This window comes from Bombina bombina, chromosome 2 (genome assembly GCF_027579735.1).
Source record: "Bombina bombina isolate aBomBom1 chromosome 2, aBomBom1.pri, whole genome shotgun sequence".
Taxonomy (NCBI): domain Eukaryota; kingdom Metazoa; phylum Chordata; class Amphibia; order Anura; family Bombinatoridae; genus Bombina; species Bombina bombina.
In genome coordinates this window covers 192,441,506-192,456,985 of record NC_069500.1, presented here as the reverse complement: position 1 = coordinate 192,456,985, position 15,480 = coordinate 192,441,506, and the positions used below count along the sequence as shown (strand labels likewise).

General features: G+C 37.9%; 1 protein-coding gene across 5 annotated transcripts in view; it reads right to left on the bottom strand.

Annotated features, from left to right (window-relative positions):
* FAM169A (family with sequence similarity 169 member A) overlaps positions 1-15,480 on the bottom strand; it is a 329,491-nt gene that overhangs the window by 161,046 nt on the left and 152,965 nt on the right. For all 5 annotated transcript variants that reach the window (XR_008400610.1, XM_053701406.1, XM_053701407.1 and 2 more), the window contains exon 5: positions 631-802. Coding sequence is in view for 4 of the 5 variants with exons in the window: in XM_053701406.1 (XP_053557381.1) it covers positions 631-802 (172 nt within the window). In the remaining variant the exon portion in view is untranslated. The remainder of the gene's footprint in view (positions 1-630; positions 803-15,480) is intronic.

The window sequence follows — 15,480 nt, the reverse complement described above, 5'->3', positions numbered from 1 at the left end:
TTCAGGGTCTTGGCAATCTTCTTATAGCCTAGGCCATCTTTATGTAGAGCAACAGTTCTTTTTTTCAGGTCCTCAGAGATTTCTTTGCCATGAGGTGCCATGTTGAACTTCCAGTGATTAGTATGAGAGAGTGTGAGAGCGATATATATCTATATTCATATAGAGATATAGATATATATATATATACATTTGACAAATCTTATTCAGATATATAGACATATATATTTAAAAATAAAAATAAATATTTTCTTCTAAGTGAACAACATAGGAATGTTAAGTATTCCTAACGCACCATCGGCTTTAGCACAGTTAATCTAGCACAGTTTCAGGTTAGCGAGCAAGCGATAAACAGAAAATGATTTCTTTAGCACGCCCCATAGAAGTCTAGGGGGAGAGGGAGTTAGCACGGTAGCGATATCCTAAGTAACCCAAGAATTATAAATTTTTACCTTGAGAACAGTTATTTTATAATCTAGGCCTAAATGTACATCAAAGACAGACAGTGGGCAGTAGTTTGCAATTTGCATCACTGACCAGTTAGGCAGGAGCCCCGTTGATTTATATAGCCCCTTGACAGTTGCTTACTTTACCTAATAATTAATCCTCAACAGTTTAGCCCAAAAATCTCACCTGAAGGTTTGACCGAATAAAATCCAATGGCCTGCCCATTCCTCCACAAGATCTTTGCATAATCTGAGCTTCTGTGGCAGAGGAAAGGAACTTCATTTGATTCCATCTCTTGCTTTCGATATATGATTCGATTAAGAACATAGAGGACCACTCTTTCTCCAAGAGACTTCACCTATGAAAACAAGCAAAATAATAATAATAATAATCACACAGAAATCAATGGAGAAAAAAAAAGTGGGGGAAAAACTAACACCCAAGATTGCGTAAACACCATCACATCTTCGCATTCCCCATAGAATTCAATGGTGAAATAAAAAAAATAAAAAAACACCTATTGCGCAAACAACATCGCATATTCGAATTAGAAAATGTGAAATATTTACAGTAAATACATAGATAAAATCTTTATTAAAGATGAATATTGCATAAATATGTTTTATAATTTTTTCATCTACTTAACGGCAAAGGGCTCTAATGCACTTATATATATGGCTATATGTGTGTACATATATTAATGTTTTTATATGTGTATATTATATACTTACAAATACATCTTTAGCAATGTATATGTATGTGTCTTAAAGGGACACTATACCCAAACATTTTCTTTCATGATTAAGGTAGAGAATACAATTTTAAACAACATTCCAATTTACTTCTATTACCTAATTTGATTCATTCTTTAGATATACTTTAATGAAGAAATAGCAATGCACACGGGGAACCAATCACAGGAGGCATCTATGTGCAGCTACCAATCAGCAGCTACTAAGCATATCTAGATATGCTTTTCAGCAAAGAATATCAAGAGAATGAAGCAAATTAGATAATAGAAGTAAATTAGAAAGTTGTTTCTAATTGTATGCTCTTTCTAAATCATGAAAGAAAAAATTTGGGTTTCATGTCCCTTTAATGTTAAAGCCATTTGCCTGCCTTTTTTTTCCTAACACCCGAGATAGCCCTTATAACTTGAGCTCTTATAACTTTTTTGTACAATATTTTTATTACACATTTTTTTATCAGACAATGTTAATATGAGTGTAAGTGTACTTTGTAATGTATTTTTTAAGTATTTTGTGCAACTTTTTAGTTTCAGAAAACAGTTAACCATAGGATTGAAGTGTAAATGGCGCTAGCGCAATCTCGATTTCGCTCCACTCGTAATATCAGCGCGATGAGAATAGCTTGTAAAAACACGTTTGCGCCTCCCTTGTAATGTAGCCGTAAATTAATAAACAAGAAGAATATTTTGTACGGGATATTAATATCCTATAGAAGACAGTAGCCATCGTATCTCATTTTTCCAAAGTGAGTTTTTTTCAGGTATGTAAAATGTGTTTTTTTGGAATTAACGACTTTTTCAATGTTGTAGTTTTAACGCTGCTTTAAGTTTTTCACATTACTGTACGTGTTTTAGTTTTAATACCAGTACATGTTCAATATTAAAGGGATATAAAGCCCAAACATTTTCTTTTGTGATTCAGACAGAGCATGCCATTTTAATAAAGTTTCCAATTTACCTTTATTTTAAGATTTGCATCATTCCCATGATATTCTGTGTTAAAGAGATACTTAGGTATGCATTTGGAGCACTACATGGCAGGAAATAGTGCTGCCATCTAGTGCTCTTCCAAATGGATAACATTCTTGCAAAACTGCTGCCATATAGTGTTCCAGAAATGGACAAGCTTCTGAGCTTATGTCCCTGCTTTTTAACAAAAGATACCTACAGAATAAAGAAAAAAACTAAAATTATGCTTACCAGATAATTTCCTTTCCTTCTTAAAGGGAGAGTCCACAGCTGGATTCCTTACTTATGGGAAATACTGAACCTGGCCACCAGGAGGAGGCAAAGACACCCAAGCCAAAGGCTTAAATACCTCCCCCACTTCCCTCATCCCCCAATCATTCTGACAAGGGAACAAGGAACAGTAGGAGAAATATCAGGGTGAAAAAGGGTGGCAGAAGAACAAGTTAAAATTTAAGGCCGCCCATCGGAGAACACGGGCGGGAGCTGTGGACTCTCCCTGTACAGAAGGAAAGGAAATGATCTGGTAAGCATCATTTATGTTTTCCTTCTTAATACAGGGAGAGTCCACAGCAGCATTCCTTACTTATGGGAAATTATACCCAAGCTCTAGAGGACACTGAATGCTAACGGGAGAGCAAAACGGTCCTGCAAAACCCTTAATCCCAAAGGCTGCTTCAACAGAAGCAAAAACTTGTTCATTTTTTAGGAAAAGAAATTTAAGGAGGAACAGGTAGCCGCCCTACCAATCTGATCCATAGAGGCCTCATTTTAGAAGACCTAAGAGGACGTCACTGTTCTCGAAGAATGAGTCATAATCTTCTGAGGAGACTTGTGTCCCGCTGTCACATATGCCAAGCGGATGATACTCCACAACTAAAAAATAAGGAAGTCGAAGACGCCTTCTGACCCTTACGCTTCCCAGATAGATAACAAACAGAGAAAAAAATCTGTCAGTTCATATGTAGCCTGAAGATAGAACTTCAAGGCATGACTCCATATTATGTAGAAAAACTTTCCTTCGAGAGGAAGGAGTAGGATATAAGAAAAGAACCACAATTTCTTGATTGAAGTTGTGATTTGACACAGCCGTAGTTGGAAATCCTAACTAGGTACGTAGAACAGCCTTGTTATCATGGAACACCAGATAAACAGAGTCGCATAGCAAAGTCGCAATCTCAGAGACTTCTGCACGCAGAAACAATAGATAGATGGAAGGAATCTTCCAAGATTCCAAGAGGCCTATTTATCAAGTCGTCAACCGCAAATACGCTGGAATTCCGCAGCGTTATTGTGGAGAGCTTGATTCCCCTTATTTATCAAAGCCTACAGATCGGCAAAAGTTGAAATCTGTGACGTAACATACGACCCGCCGGTCTCAGTCCAACACAGATCGATGCTTACTTCACTACAGATGTTCCGAGGACTTCTGCCGCTTCGTAGAGGATGGATGTTGGCTCTTCAGAAACTGTAAGTGGATCTTCGGGGGTTAGTGTTAGGCTTTTTTAAGAGTTTATTGGGTGGGTTTTAATTTTAGATTAGGGTTTGGGCTTTTGAAAAAGAGCTAAATGCCCTTTTAAGGGCAATGCCCATCCAAATGCCCTTTTCAGGGCAATGGGGAGCTTAGGTTTTTTAGATTAGGTTTTTATTTGCGGGGTTGGTTGTGTGGGTGGTGGGTTTTACTGTTGGGGGGGTTGTTTGTATTTTTTATTTACAGGTAAAAGCTCTTATTTCTTTGGGGCAATGCCCCGCAAAAGGCCCTTTTAAGGGCTATTTGTAGTTTATTGTAGGCTAGGGTTTTTTTTATTTTGGGGGGGCTTTTTTATTTTCATAGGGCTCTTAGATTAGGTGTAATTAGTTTAAATCTTTGATAATTTAATTTTTATTTTGTGTAACTTAGTCTTTATTTTTTTTTGTAACTTAGTTGTTAGTTTTTGGTAACTTTGTAATTTGTAATAGTAGATTTAAATTATTTGAGTAGGGTTAGGTTTTTAAATTTTATTATAACAGTTAGGGTAGGTTACTTAATAGTTTAATATAGTTTAATGTAATTTTAGTTTAATAGTTAGGGTAGATTAATTATTAGTTTAATATAGTTTAATTTAAATCTAAAGGTAAGTTTAAATTTATTATAAGATAGGGATGAGTTAATATTTAATATAAAGTTAGCGGGTTGTTAGGTTTAGGGGTTAATAGGTTAATTTAGTTTATGGCGATATGGGGGGGCTGGCGGTTTAGGGGTTAATAGGTTTAGTAAGTGGTAGTGATGTGGGAGGCCAAAGGTTTAGGGGTAAATACATTTAGTTAGTTGCGGCGGTGTCAGGGAGCGGCGGGATAGGGGTTAATAAGTTTATTAGAGTTGCGGTGGGCTCCGGGAGCGGCGGGACAGGGGTTAATAACTTTATTTAGCTGCGGCGGGGTCGGGGAGCGGCGGGATAGGGGTTAATAACTTTATTTAGTTGCGTGGGGGTCGGGGAGCGGTGGGATAGGGGTTAAACAGTTTAGTATAGTGGCGGTATTTAGTGACAGGGTATAAATAAAGCTGTGGAAAAGCCGAATAGCAGCAAGATCGATGACTGCTAGTTAACAACAGTCCGCTGCTCATCGCCACGTACTTGGTGCGCGGCTTCTTGACAGCTTTTTTGTTAAATATGGAGAGGCGTATTCAGGTCTGTGGCCGCGATGTTAGGTAATGTCAGGCGAGCGTATTGGTGCCGTCGAATGCAAGTTGGCGGCTTGATAAGTAGGCCTCTTAGAATCAACCTCATGCATAGGTACAAAAGTATTCCAATCCCAAACCGTAAGAACAAGGTCTAAGCTCCAAGGAGGAGCATTCGATCGACACACAGGCCTGATCGTAGTCAGAGCCTTAATAAAAAACTGTACTGGAAGCTCAACAAGCCTCTTGTGCAGTAAACACAGACAGGGTCAAAACTGTCCCAACAAGGCCCTTCTCCAGACCCTCCTGGAGGAAAGAAAAAATCCTGGCAAACTTGATTGAATAGTATGCCAGGGCGAACCACGCTCTTCACAGAAGAAGGGGTTCCTCCACACCTCATGATAGATAATGAGGAACCGGCTATGCTCTTGAAGGAGAGGACCAAAACTTCTCAGAAAACCCTCTTTTGGCTAAGACTAAGCGTCATCTCGCAGTCCGCCTCAGATAAAAAAGATTTGATGAATCAAAGGGGCCTTGTACCAGCATATCCTTGCAACAAGGTAACCCCCATGGAGAAGAAGACGACATCCCCACCAAAACGCAAACCACGATCTTTGTGGTCGTAACGGAGCAATCAGTATCACTGACACCTGCTCCTGTTAGTTTCGAGCCACCACTTGAGGAAGGAGTGATATGGCCGAAAAGGAAAATTTGTATTTAACCTCCAAGGCACTGCTAATGCATCCATTAGCTCCGCCAGAGGATCCCTAAACCACAACCCATCTGTGGAACTTGGAATAGAGAAGGGACGTCCTGAGATTCTCATCTGGCTTCCCCTTCCAGTGACAAATAACCAATCACTCCTCGGATGGAGACCATATCCCCAGAAAAAGGGAATTTCTGAAGAGAACAAGACCCCACCTGGGGAGTGGATCGCTAACAGCAAGCAGTAGTGGGCTTCCGCCCTCTAACAAACCCGAGATACTACCCCCATCGTTAGGGAGTCTCTTGAAGACTGACCAGAATCTATAGACTGGGACTAACCCAGTAGAATAAACTCTCAGAGCAAAGCCCACTGTGACCCTGTATTCTAGCGTTATATATGTGTAAAAAATTAAACAATCTTAGCGGAATCTATGCCGTGGAACAGAAACACGGTCCTTCAAGTGTGACAGACTGTAGCATCACTTCTGACATAGACTTGAGAGATAAAAAGCAGGCAGTGAAACTCGTCAACACTGATTGCTTAGGAGCTGTTAATATGAGTTGGGATGGTTTTACAGAAAGACTCTCCCTGTATCTCCAGACTCTAACTTTCATCAATGCTCTCACTGAGAGGCTGGCAAGACTAACTGAAACTCCAGTCCTATTTCGAAGGGTAGATACCCTTTATAAGGAACTACTCTGAATCTTCTGACACTTCTCTGCCAACCTCCTGTGACGAAAGGCAAAGAATGACTGGGGGATGAGGGAAGTGGGGGAGGTATTTAAGCCTTTGGCTGGGGTGTCTTTGCCTCCTCCTGGTGGCCAGGTTCAGTATTTCCCATAAGTAAGGAATGCAGCTGTGGACTCTCCCTGTATTAAGAAGGAAATTGATAATAGAAGTAAATTAGAAAGTTGTTTAAAATTGTATACCCTATTTTGTTTTCCATATCCCTTTAATAATAAGTTTGTTACAGTGTGGCCGCAATATTAGAAGTAAACCCATTCAGTACTATGTAAACTTACTTTAATACATTTTTACTACAATTACAACTTTTTCAAAACAAGTTTGATAATTTTGATAATTTTTTTAGTCATGGTAAATCCTAGCATTTGTGAAAAACTAGGATTTACCAGTGTTACAAATAAAGAGGACTTTCAGTCATGAAGTATAAAATACTTCATGCTGAAAGTTCCTTTATTTGCCTACAGCATATGCGGAGCGCCTCAGGTCTCCCACGGCAGAACGCTATTTTATCAGTGAGTTGACGTTTCCACCTCTTAGCCAATAGTTGACATTATGTTGTATGGCTAGCACGCTATTGGCTAATATCACCTCAATGATAAAATACTCTAGGATTTACCATCACTTTAAGCAAGTTTACACAGTACTGAGTAGGTTTATTTTCAGTACACAAAATCTTCTTCCTAAAAAGTGAAGAACACGCCAAAAGTAAAAACATGTTTATGTCAATCACAAACTTAATTTAAATACATAGGGCTAGATTACGAGTGGGGCCATAACTTTAACTGCGCTCAAGGTAACATTTTGGGATCAATTTATTAACTTATGTTTCTGGCGAGCAGGAAATATCAGGAGGAGAAAGCAGCATTCACGGCTTATTAAATCTCCCCCTTTGACACAAACGGGTTGAAAGTGAAAAGTTAGTGCAAGAGCGGAAGTCTATTGCACACTAACTTAAGGACTTTGGCTATCGCAGACGTGTTAACTTCTCCCATAGATTTCAATGGGGTGCGCTGTTAAAGAAAAAACACTTTTCGCTTACACGCTAACCCGACACCACATTAGATGAACTGCGCTAAAGCCAAAGGTAATTATAAATACTTTACATTCCAATGTTCTTCACATAGAAGAAATTTTACTTTTTCTTTATATATACAGTATATAAATATATATATATATATATATAAAAGAGTGAAGTGTGGACAAGCGCACAAGAAAAGCACACCTAGTGAAGCCTATTTACAACAAGGAGTTCACAGCACAATTATAATTAACCACTCACGTGATTTAACCTCATCCAGTATGAGGTATAGATAAGACACTTGTATTATAGTTGGTATCTCCTTCCGCTCTCCTTATATCAGTTCCCCACTGTGGTCCCTCTTTCCTTTCCAGCTCTTCCACAGACTGTATGTCTCCAAGCAACAGGATAAATGGACTCAAAGGGTTAATCCACTTCGTTATTTAGCTGCTAAGTGTGAACAGTTGAAAAGCCAAATCTGCACCGGATACCAGTATAACACTATCACACACGCTAGTGTGTAATGTAGTGCACTGAGCCGTTCCGGTCTAGCAGAGATTCTGGCTGTGCGTGTGGCAGGCGGAGCCTAACGCGTTTCACAACACCATTGATTCCTTCGTCAGAGGTAGGGGCCGCCCCCCTCCTATCTGATCTTTATAGCATGTCAGAGCTCTGTTTTAGCTAGATTAATGCTACGTCCGCCATGTTTGTTTCTGGCAAATGCCCTTCCATTTACAAGTTCTTATGGGCCACATATTCAGTGCTTATTAGATAAGCTTATTTCTCAAGGACCATTTATAATCGGCTTCTTAAGATGATAAATAACAGCATTCACTGTTTGAAAGTGCATTAACTTACAGGTGTCAGATGTATACATATAAATATAAATACAGCTTTTCTAAAAACGTTCCTATTTACAATATAAACGTTCCTATTTACAATATAAAAAACGGAATTTCATACCTAAAATAATTTGTTTTCACTAGTTAAATAGATCTTACTTTACATTTTTTTATATATATACAAAATATTATATCCAAAAGGAGGATGATGAGAGTGGAGGATTCTAGAGTAGATGAATACATACATGGTAAACCGTTCTTTATCTATGTGTTTAATTTGTTGGCTAAACACTTTTAAAAGGGCAAACAGAAGTTTTGGTGTCAGAGTATTATTTTTCTTATCTGGTATTTTAACACTGGTCAGGGCAAACTAATACATGCTTCATTAAAGGGACAGTCTAGGCCAAAATAAACTTTCATGATTCAGATAGAGTATGTAATTTTAAACAATTTTCCAATTTACTTTTATCACCAATTTTGCTTTGTTCTCTTGGTATTCTTAGTTGAAAGCTTAACCTAGGAGGTTCATATGCTAATTTCTTAGACCTTGAAGGCCACCTCTTTTCAGAATGCATTTTAACAGTTTTTCACCACTAGAGGGTGTTAGTTCACGTATTTCATATAGATAACACTGTGCTCGTGCACGTGAAGTTATCTGGGAGCAGGCACTGATTGGCTAAACTGCAAGTCTGTAAAAAGAACTGAAATAAAGGGGCAGTTTGCAGAGGCTTAGATACAAGATAATCACAGAGGTTAAAAGTATATTATTATAACTGTGTTGGTTATGCAAAACTGGGGAATGGGTAATAAAGGGATTATCTATCTTTTAAAACAATAACAATTCTGGTGTAGACTGTCCCTTTAAATAAATAAATAAATACACTGATAGAGGTACTGACATCTTAAATGTAGAGGGCATTGGATACTGGGATGTCCCTATATAGTTTTTCTAAAAACCAAACTCACTTCTTCCCAAAGTATACAGTTATTTAGAGGAATTCTGCTAAGTCTATATCTTTATTTAAACCGTTCGGCTCCAAGGTGTTCAACGTATAAATCCAAAAGGTTTCCCTTTTTCTAAGTTCTAGCAATCTGCTACCTCCTCTATTACCTGTATTAACCTGTTCTATTGCTTTTATATAGAATTCATTTTTATTTTTATTATGCACCTGACAGAAGTGTTGGATAAGTGGTGTTTTTAAAATACCTGCTTCAATGTTTTTAATATGTTCCAAACACCTGGTTTTTAGGTTTCTTTTAGTGCACCCTATATACCTTAGTGGATTTCTGCAGGTGCACTCCAGCATATACACAACGTAATCTGATTTGCAACTAAGCAGTTTTTCAATTGGAAATTTTTCAGATTCCTCTGTTTTGATTGCAAATTTATTATATTGTTTGGAGTTGTGTGTGTGTTGGCAGCAGACACAATTTTTTATAAAACATTTATGAAATCCCTTTAATGCCATAGTTGTCATTTTATTTCTTTGAGCTATATTGTTCTTTTTATTTCTGCTTCTAATAACACTGGGGGCTAGGACAGACTTCAGGTTTTGATTCTTTTTATAGATCACATCCAGAGTACTTCCAATTGCCTCTTTTAATAGCGGATCTTTCTGTAGTACCCCCCAGTGTTTCTTTAAAATGTTTTTAATTTTCCAATGTCCCTCATTGAAAGTTGTAACAAATTTTACTTTACTTTTAGTATTTCTTCTATCAGCTTTAGTGTTCACGTGATGTACTAAAGAATGTCTATCTAGTGTCTTAGCTCTTTCATACGCTCTTTCTACAGCTTTGTCTGGATACTTTTTTTCTTTAATTTTTTGTTGTAAGATTTCGGCCTCTTTTTCAAAGTTCTCCAATTCTGTGCAATTACTCGCTGGAATTGTCCATACGGTATGTTCTCTATCCACTTTGGATGGTGGGCACTTCTGGCATCCAGATACCCATTTGTATCTGTTTGTTTTCTAAACAGAGTGCTCGTAATTTTACCACCCAAAGTGGATAGAGTAACATCTAGGAAGTCAATATGTGTATCTTTTATAGTCTCTGTAAATTTCAGATTCATATTGTTGTTATTCAGGTTTTCCACAAAGTATTTCCATTCATTGTCCTCTCCTTCCCAAATTATCAGAATGTCATCTATAAATCTGCGGCAAAATTTTATTTGGCCATGTTTGTATCCAGTTCGCTCATAAATCATGTCATTTTCAAAAGCTCCCATGTAGAGGTTAGCAAAGTTTGGCGCAAATTTAGTGCCCATCGCTGTGCCAGTCTTCTGTATATAGAATTTATCTTCAAATTGGAAGTAATTTTTCTCTAAAACAAACCTTATTGAGTCTAGAAAGAACCTCTTTTGATTATCTACCATCTTATCAGTCAGTTCTATAGAATGTTTAATAGCCTGTATGCCCTGTTCGTGAGGAATAGATGTATATAGAGCTGTTACGTCTATATATATATATATATTGGGGGATATTTATCAAAGCCTCAACTATGCTGCATTCGCCGGCACCAATACGCACACCTAACATCACGGCCGCGGACCTGAATACGATCTCCATATTTAAAAAAATAAGCCGTCAAAAAGCTGCGCACCAAGTACAGGGCAATGAGCATCGGACTGTTGTTAACAGTCATCGATCTCACGTCTATTCAGCTTTTTACCAACTTTATTTATACACTGTCACTAAACGCCGCCACTATACTAAAATGTTTAACCCCTATCCCGCCGCTCCCAGACCCCGCCGCAACTTTAATAAAGTTATTAACCCCTATCCCGCCGCTCCCCGACACCACCGCAACCTAAATAAAATTCATTAACCCCTATCCCGCCGCCACTAAATAAACGTATTAACCCCTAAACCTCTGGCCTCCCACATCACTACCATTAACTAAACCTATTAACCCCTAAACCACCAGCCCCCCACATCGCCATAAACTAAATTAAACTATTAACCCCTAAACCTAACAACCCGCTAACGTTACATTAAAATTACAACATCCCTATCTTAAAATAAATTTAAACTTACCTGTAAAATTAAAATAAACTAATTCTAAACTATTAATTAACCTACCCCAACTATTATACTAAAATTACATTAAACTACCAATTAAAAAACCCTAACCCTACTCAAATTATTTAAATATACTATTAAACATTACTAAATTACAAAAAAAAATAAATGCTAAGTTACAAAAAATAAAAAACACTAAATTACGGAAAGAAAGAAAAACACATTATCAAAAATAAAAAAGAATTACACCTAATCTAATAGCTCTATCAAAATAAAAAAGCCCCCCCAAAATAACCCCCCCCCCCAGCCTACACTAAACTACCAATGGTCCTTGAAAAGGGCCTTTTGCGGGGCATTGCCCCAAAGAAATCAGCTCTTTTACCTGTAAAAAAAAATACAAACAGCCACCAACAGTAAAACCCCCCACCTACCCAACCAAACCCCCCAAATAAAATCCCTATCTAAAAAACCTAAACTCCCCATTGCCCTGAAAAGGGCATTTGTATGGGCATTGCCCTTAAAAGGGCACTTAGCTATTTTACCTGCCCAGACCCTACCCAAAAAAACCTTTAAAAAACCTAACACTAACCCCCGACGATCCACTTACAGTTGTTGAAGTTCAGTTTGAAGGATCCATCCAGCCGGCAAGAAGTCTTCATCCGGGAGGACTCTTCCATCTTCATCCATCCGACGAAGTCTTCATCCATGCGGCCTCTTCTATCTTCATCCATCCGACGAGATTGGAACAGCCAATAGGATTGAGCTCTCATCCTATTGGCTGATTGGAACAGCCAATAGGATTTTTGCAGCTCTAATCCTATTGGTTGATTGGAACCTTTCAGCCAATAGGAATGCAAGGGACGCCATCTTGGATGACGTAACTTGTATTCAAGTTCCAGTTTATGGCGGCGACCGTATTGAAGAGGAGCTCCGCGCCGAATGTCTTCAGGGTATACGTATACTAGTCTGTGACTGGCTGATACCTGTCACATGATACAGTGGGCCGGCTAACGGTAGAAAAAATAAAATTGTCTTTATACAAATCTATTGCTTATTTACAATTCAGAGTAGGTGTTATTGCATTGTATTTTAATTATATACTTGTTAATTATGCAATTATACTGCATTGAGTGTTCCTTTAGGACTTTGGATATTGTGGCCGTGTTAACTTCTCACATAGGGCTCCATTTATTAAGCAGCAGATGCTACTTCAGAGTCCCATGGTTAAGAAGCAGCGGTCGAAGCTTCTTAACTTCAATTTCAGGCGAGCCTCAAACGATGGACGTAGAATGCAGCATCCGCTGCTTGATAAATCTACCCCATAGTGTAAGAATGTGTGCTATTCTGCCTCTACTCACATAGAACAGAGCTACTGAACAAGCACTCTCTTCCTCTCCCCCAGCATACTGTCTGCACTTGTCCCTTTGAAGGCAGCAGATCAATACATGCAAATGCCACAAGTACGGTTAAGGGTCTGTTTTAAGTGTGTTTGTTACTGGGAAGTGTTACTGTTCTGAATGCAATACTAGCAATGCAAAGGTTTATTCTGCTTGTTACCACCTGTGAATCCACTTCATATGTTCTTGAGCTTTACTTGCATCCACCAGAGCCATTCTGCACTTTTTTCTGCCTCTTACTACCTGAGTGTCTTCTCTGTTTGCTCCTTCTCCCTCTAATGCTAGTGAATAAATCAAAGGAAGCTGGAGTTCAAAAGCAAAGAAATATTTCACTTTCTTATGCCAAGGCAGTGATGCCCAACTTGGGAGGCTGCAGATGTATGGCAATGGAAATACACATATAACAATATATCGGCTAGATTATGAGTTGTGCGTTAGGGTAAAAAAGCAGTGTTAAGAGGTTCTAACGCTGCTTTTTTACGCCCGCTGGTATTACGAGTCTTGCAGGTTTAGGGTCACCGAACACTTCTTTGGCCTTACCGCAAAACGACTTATGTAAACTTTGTAAAGTCTTTTTTCTATGGGACTTCCATAGCGCCGGTATTACGAGTCTGTCCTGGGAGGCCACCCTACCCTGTCAAGAGTCCTAACGCATTTAAATGTCAGTAGTTATGAGTTTTATGGTACAACGCTGTAATATAAAACTCATAACTAAAGTGCTGAAAAGTACACTAACACCCATAAACTACCTATTAACCACTAAACCGAGGCCCTCCCGCATCGCAAATACTAAAATAAAAATTTTAACCCCTAATCTGCCGCTCCGGACACCGCCGCCACCTACATTATATGTATGAACCCCTAATCTGATGCCCCCAACATCGCTAACACCTACATTATATTTATTAACCCCTAATCTGTCACCCTAATGTCGCCGCCACCTACCTACACTTATTAAACCCTAATCCGCCGCCCCCAACGTCGCCGCCATTATAATAAACATATTAACCCCTAAATCGCTGCACTCCTGCCTCGCAAACATTAGTTAAATATTATTAAACCCTAATCTGCCGGCCCTAACATCGCCGACACCTACCTACATTTATTAACCCCTAATCTGCAGCCCCCAACGTCGCCGCCACTATATTAAAGTTATTAACCCCTAAACCTAAGTCTAACCCTAAACCTAACACCCACTAACTTAAATATAATTTAAACAAATCTAAATAAATATTCCTATCATTAACTAAATTATATAATAATATTAATTAAATAAATAATATTATTATTATTATTTTTATTTAAAACTAAATACTTACCTATAAAATAAACCATAAGCTAGCTACAATATAACTAATAGTTACATTGTAGCTAGCTTAGGGTTTATTTTTATTTTACAGGCAAGTTTGTATTTATTTTAACTAGGTAGAATAGTTATTAAATAGTTATTAACTATTTAATAACTACCTAGCTAAAATAAATACAAAAGTACCTGTAAAATAAAACCTAACCTAAGTTACACTAACACCTAACACTACACTATAATTAAATAAATTAACTAAATGGAAAAGATAGTGAGATTCTATTAAGGGATGTTACTGTAAATAATAATGTGAGTAGTACTTTTCTTTTTACAGAGGAAGAGGTTTCAAGGGCTTTATCAAAAATAAAAGTTAATAAGTCTGTGGGTCCAGATAATATTCATCCAAGGGTTCTAAGAGAACTTCGATCCGTAATAGCTACTCCATTAGCTGATTTATTTAATCAGTCACTCCTAACAGGAGATGTTCCAAAAGACTGGAAAATTGCCAATGTAGTCCCTCTTCATAAAAAGGGTAGTAGGGAAAATTCTGCTAACTATAGGCCAGTCAGTTTGACCTCAATTGCAGGGAAAATAATGGAAACTCTTTTAAAGGAAAGACTTGTATCTTTCATTCAGACAAACAACTTAGAAGACAAAGGATAGCATGGTTTCACTGCTGGAAGATCATGCCTGACTAATCTAATTGATTTCTTTGACCATGTAACTAAAATAATAGACTATGGAGGAGCCGTAGATGTTGCATATCTAGACTTTAGCAAAGCATTTGACATTGTCCCACACAACAAACTTATTCACAAAACGTATTGCCTTGGAATAGATGCTAAGATTGTTAAGTGGGTAGAATGCTTGCTTAAAGATAGACGACAGAGGGTTTCAATTAATGGAGTACATTCAAATGACGCATCAGTTACTAGTGGTGTTCCCCAAGGGTCAGTTCTTGGGCCTGTTTTGTTTAACATGTTCATAAGTGATATTGGAAGTGGGCTTAAGGGGAGGGTTTGCTTGTTTGCTGAGGATACAAAAAATTGTAACAGGGTAGATGTTCCAGGAGGAGTTGATCAAATGAACTGTGATATTAATAAACTAGAGGACTGGTCAAATAAATGGGATCTGAAATTTAATATTACCAAGAGCAAAATTATGCATATAGGATCCAAAAACCCAAAGGCCAATTATAGTCTCAATGGTACATTACTGACTGTAATTAAAGAGGAAAGGGATTTGGGAATTATTATTTCAGATGATTTAAAATGTGGTACACAATGCAGCAGTGCAGCCAGTAAAGCCAGTCGAATACTTGGTTGCATTGGGAGAGGTATTAGTAGCAGAAATAGCAAGGTTCTTATGCCACTTTACAGATCATTAGTTAGACCAAATCTGGAATACTGTGTACAGTTCTGGAGACCATATCTTCAGAAAGATATAAATAAACTAGAAGCTGTCCAAAGGAGGGCTACTAAAATGGTACATGGTCTAAAATATAAAACGTACAAAGAAAGACTCTATGATCTAAATATGTATAGTTTAGAGGATAGAAGGGAAAGAGGTGACATGATAGAAACCTTCAAATATATGAAGGGACTTAATAAAATAGAAGCTGAAAGCATTTTTCACA